Source organism: Ctenopharyngodon idella, chromosome 3, assembly GCF_019924925.1.
Source record: "Ctenopharyngodon idella isolate HZGC_01 chromosome 3, HZGC01, whole genome shotgun sequence".
In the NCBI taxonomy this organism is placed as follows: Eukaryota; Metazoa; Chordata; class Actinopteri; order Cypriniformes; family Xenocyprididae; genus Ctenopharyngodon; species Ctenopharyngodon idella.
In genome coordinates, this window is record NC_067222.1 from 19470591 (window position 1) to 19476169 (window position 5579).

General features: G+C 41.8%; 1 protein-coding gene across 1 annotated transcript; it reads left to right on the plus strand.

The window, feature by feature from the left end:
• The first annotated feature begins 255 nt into the window (after positions 1–255).
• Positions 256–5125, plus strand: wfikkn2a (info WAP, follistatin/kazal, immunoglobulin, kunitz and netrin domain containing 2a). The gene is made up of 2 exons (XM_051888827.1): positions 256–948; positions 2374–5125. The coding sequence occupies exons 1-2, from the start codon at positions 745–747 to the stop codon at positions 3886–3888; spliced, it is 1719 nt and encodes a 572-aa protein (XP_051744787.1). The 5' UTR covers positions 256–744; the 3' UTR covers positions 3889–5125.
• The last annotated feature ends 454 nt before the right edge of the window (positions 5126–5579 follow it).

Consider the following 5579-nt stretch of genomic DNA (forward strand, 5'->3'; position numbering starts at 1 on the left):
TGTTATTTTGAACTTTCTACTCGTTAAAGAATCCTTTCAGCACTGATAATAATAAATGGTTCTTGAGAATCAAATCAGAATGATTTCTGAAGGATCATGTGACACTGAGATGGACTAATAATGCTGAAAATTCAGCCTTTGACAAATTACATTTAATTTCATAGCCTATTTTGGATCAAATACATGCAGAGCGTAAGAGACTACATTAAAAACATTAAAAATCTTAGCAACCTCAGACATTTATAGTGCTTTACATACTACAACAGAAAATTAGTAGGTCATTTTCAGTGCACACTGCGCAGTACACAGTACACCAGTTGGGTTGGCCATTCCAGACATTGCCAGTGACTTCTTGTTGGATAGTGAAGAGTTAAAAGGTGTTCCAGTGCGTCACGCAGGTGCCTTTCTGCGTCTTAAATTTCAAGACATTCGAGAAGTTAGTTTACGCTTAACTGTGCTACATAGTGTAAAAAACAGTGGTTACAGGCTACGTTTTCAAGTATATGAAATGTTTAGTAATAGGGTTGAACCGGCAACCTATAATCTCCCAGCACTGATGAACGTCGCGCGTGAATCGACCTCTCTTCCACTCCACAAACCTCTTGAACGGATCACACGTCCTCCACTTTAGCCAGGGTCCCCACTTACTTGTGCTCTGTTTTACGCATTGTTTTGGCGGTGACTGCGTAGCTTTTCGACCCCTGGAACGTTTCCTTTTCCGAAAGGACTTTTTATAGTGTGGATATGTGGTGGATGCTGTTTCCCAGATGGATTTGGTTTTTGTTCGGACACTTCTGCGTCTTGCGTTTGGGCTTGCGCGCGAGAGCGATGCCAATGACTCTGTCCAAAGTGGTTTATTCTCATGCGGGAATGTGTCCGAACGAGATGAACCCGAACCTGTGGGTGGATGCCATGAGCACCTGCACGCGAGAGTGCGAGTCCGACCAGGTGAGTTCAGCTGCTCCATTCCAACATCTCTCTGTTTTCTATCATATGGCTATCAATTGAAAATAAATGTACCATTGTAACCATAGTTTATTTTTATTTCAAACAGAAATAGTTTTACTATAGTAAATCGTTTTCATACTGTAATGAAACTTCTGTAACGTGACATAACTGTCTAAATATAGGAAATTTTAATTTATTAATCAATGTATTCATTTATATTTGTAACAATATCTTAAATAACTATAATATTTTGCCATAGTTAGTATGGTGCCAAATTTACCATGGTAATCATAGTTCACGCCGATGTACCATAACGTTTTTTATCACTACAGTGAAACTGTTAATGTGGCATTATTAGCAACAACTGACATCAAATAAGAAACAAAACAAAGACGGAACGATTATGAAAATATAAAACGACATTTTATTAATTTATTACAAACTTTACCTCTAGTAACTCTTATGGTTAGCATTGTAAATTTGATCTAATTTATAATCTTACTAAATTCACCATGTTAAGTTTTACAGTTATTGCTGCTACAAAAACTGTTAATGTGGCATTAGCAACTACTGTCATCAAAAAGAAACTGACAGAAAAATGACAGGGAAAAAAAACTAACACTGTGTGTATATTATTTTTATATTAATTTTTGATTTTTACCATTATATTAATTATTAATTATTTCTTTTTACCATTTGGCTGTTACCATGGTCATTTTTGTAAGGGTAGATTTGCAGCATTCAGTATTTTTTTTTTTTTTTTATTATTTATTTATTATTATTATTATTATTTTGAAACACAACCACTGTCTGTACTATAAAGAAATGTGACCCTGGACCACTAAAACAGTCATAAGGGTCTTTTTTTAATTGAATAAATAATCTTTTCATTGATGTATGGTTTGTTAGGATAGGAAAATATTTGGCTGAGGTACAACTATTTGAAAATCTGGAATCTGAGGGTGCAAAGAAATCAAAATATTGAGAAAATCGCCTTTAAAGTTGTCCAAATGAAGTCATTAGCAATGCATATTACTAATGAAGGGAAAACATTTTGATATATTTACGGTAGGAAATTTACAAAATATCTTCATGGAACATGATCTTTACTTAATATTGTAATGATTTTTGGCATAAAAGAAAAATAACCCATTTGAGTTGCTGTGACACCAGAAAATGTCTAATTCAATTCGTTTTAAATACTCACAATAATTTATAAATGATTTAAAAAGAATATGAATGAATTCCTAATCATCTACAAACATTTTATGAATGTTTTTTGTTCTAAATGAACGAAAAACATGATTTTTTAAAAATTTGTTAACCTATGCTAACAATGGAAAAACTGGACTTCTACCTATCAAACAGCATCAGTCATGCTAATAACTTCTACAAACTTCCACTATCCCTTTTTTGTTCCTCCAGGACTGTGAGCCGTTCGAGAAATGCTGTTCAAATGTTTGCGGACACAAGAGCTGTGTGGCTGCCCGCTACATGGACCTTCAGGGCAAGAAAGGTCCAGTGGGGATGCCCAAAGGGGTCACCTGTGACAAATTCATGTGCACCCAACAGGGTTCAGAGTGTGAAATCTGGGACGGACAGCCAGTGTGCAAGTGCCGAGACCGTTGCGGACGAGAGCCCCTTTTCACTTGTGCCTCGGATGGCATGACATACTACAACAAGTGCTACATGGATGCCGAGGCTTGCACCAGGGGCGTCACCCTCACAGAAGTCACCTGCAGGTACCACTTTAGTTTGTCCAACACCAGCCCTGTCCCAGCGGAGACAACTGCCCGGCCCACCACTGCCCATCTTCAGACTACTCCCATGGATGTTCAACGTCCCATCATGGTCAGCAACCCAGCGCACCACTTTGTGTTTGTTGGCGAAACGGCCAGCTTCCTCTGTGAGGTGACAGGAAAACCAAAGCCAGCGATTACATGGGAAAAGCAGATCGAAGGTAAAGAGAACACTGTGATGCGACCCAACCATGTGCAAGGAAATATAGTGGTTACCAACATCGCCCAGCTGGTCATATACAATGCCCAGGTCCAGGATGCCGGCATCTACACCTGCACTGCCAAAAACCAGGGTGGATCTGTGCAAGCCCATTTCCCACTCTCTGTGGTCCCTAGGGAGCAGACCAAACCGGAGCCGGTGATGAACTCCACACGCCTACCTGCTGAGGAGTGTCTGAAAACACCTGATATGGACGACTGCGGAGAGGAGAGTATGAATTGGTACTACGAAGCCAAGCGCAACAACTGCTTTACCTTCACGTACAGCCAGTGCAACAAAAACCGAAACCATTTCGATACGTACGAATTGTGCATGCTGTCCTGTGGAGCGGAGCTTGCAGCACCTTGCTCCCTGCCCAGCGTACAAGGTCCTTGCAAGGCTTACAAACCACGCTGGGCTTACAGCCATGCGCTCAAGAAATGCCAGTCATTTGTTTATGGAGGCTGCGGCGGCAACGAGAACAACTTCGAGAGCAAGGAAGCCTGTGAGGAGATGTGCCCCTTCCCCAAAACCCACAACTGCAAGCCATGCAAACCCCGGCAAAAGATGGTCCCCAGCTTCTGCAAGAGCGACTTTGTGGTCTTGGGTCGTATTTCGGAGTTGACCGAGGACCACGATTCCGGCCACGCGCTCATCACGGTGGAGGAGATCCTGAAGGACGAGAAGATGGGGCTACGGTTCTTCGGGCAAGAGCCTCTGGAGGTGACGCTGCTCAACATGGACTGGAACTGTCCCTGTCCGAACATAACGAGAGCCGAGGGACAGATGATCATCATGGGGGACGTTCACAATGGCATGGCCGTGCTGCAGCCCGACAGCTTCGTGGCCACTTCCAGTGTACGGCGCATTCGCAAACTCCGTGAGGTTATCAACAAAAAGACTTGTGATGTTTTAAAGGAGTTCAGCAGCACGAAGTACTAAAGCGCTTACAATACCTAAATCTCTGGATGTCCTAAACCGGGGAGTCAAATCCTGCTCCTGGAGGGCTACTTTTCCTGCAGAGTTTAGCTCTAATACACCTGCCTGTAAGTTTGTAGGGATTCTGAAGACCTTGATTAGCTTGTTCAGGTGTGTTTAATTAAGGCTAGAGCTAAACTCTGCTCCAAGGTGGTCCTCCAGATCAGGAGTAGGATTGGACACCCCTGTCCTAAACCAACGTGCCTGCCTCTCACCTGCTTTTCTTCAGGAAGCAGACTCACTCACAAACTTGACTTGTAGTTTCTACAATCATATGTTGTGCTTATGCCGCAGCGGAAAGCTGCTTGAATTATCCATAGAGAGATGAAATATGTGGATTACACTGTGTGAATGACACACAGACATGCATATATACTAGATGATTTCATACGAAAGTATTACCGTATTTACATCTACATGTTGTAGTGTGAGTCCAGTTATTTTAGTTTGACTAAAAAGCCACAGATGTTTTATTAAAACTAGACTCTGTCTACCTGTCTCAGAACAAATGCCTTGCAGGCGGTTACTGAACATGAAGCTTCAGTGGAAGCAGGTGGTTAAGCATTACTAACCTAACACTTTATTTATACTTCATGAAGATTTCATTAAAGCTGAAGTGTGTAATTTTTTCGAAGACAGAATAAACCCCATCTTAACATGCAGAGGCAATTCTAAGTAAGCCATTCTTAAGTTGATTCCCTGGGAAAGTGCACATTGCTAATTTGTTTGAGGAGCCCGGCACAGCAACATTGGCTGATCCAGTACCGTAAGTTTATGGCAGGACTCTGTTTGTCTGACCAATGAGAGAGTGTTTAGGAAACCTGTGTGAAAACAGTCAATTTTGCAATTTCATTTTCTGCTAAAATTACACACTTCACCTTTAATTATGAAGCCATGTCATTCCTAAACAAAAAATATGACATGTTAAATACTCTTGCACCTTATTTTATTAATTCATAGTCTTTCATGCTGTAATTGTTGTACTTTGTTCCGTCTATTTATGCTTTTACATTACTACCATAAATTGAAACAAAGGTAGTCGTATGTACATGTTTTACAAAGTATGTTACGTGTTTTTTGTCAAACCATACAATGGCAAACATATATTGAGATTATAACTATTATTTTATGAGCAGTTGAAAATGTATTAAACGTTTATGGAACTACACCAGAGAGGCGATTAAAGACATTTCCAATCAAATCCTGGATCTTTCTTGTTGCGAAACTTTCTGCAAGTTGCAAGCTGGCATAGCTGTGGTTGTGGCGTTTTTGAATGAGCTTTGATAAGGGGGGGGACATACTTTATGATAGAACAGCAGCCCCACCCCCCAATCCCGATGGATTCTATTGTCGGTCAGTCCTGGCCTTGGTTCTGGAACAGGTCACATTCCAGCTGTTCTTTGGTGGGAAGTGTTGCGGCTAAGGGGGATGGGGGGCCAGTCTGATCCCTTGTGTTGTGTCTGGGTCTGGGACTCTCTCCTCGGCTGAAGACCTTTCATGTGAGAACCTCCGCCTCCCCCCAGCCGCCCGGCCCTCTCATCTCCACAGCTCCAACTCCAGCCAAGCTGTGACCCTGCATGGGAGGGGAGCCAGCACACACACCACTCTCTGTTTTAAAGGCACGGCTTTGAACTTTTGACTGGATCTGGATGGGA

Bases quoted from the DNA above. Each gene is read 5' to 3' on its own strand.
- wfikkn2a (XM_051888827.1), top strand. From the start codon at position 745: ATGTGGTGGATGCTGTTTCCCAGATGGATTTGGTTTTTGTTCGGACAC. The intron at 949-2,373 runs GTGAGTTCAGCT...TTGTTCCTCCAG, and splicing joins GAGAGTGCGAGTCCGACCAG to GACTGTGAGCCGTTCGAGAA.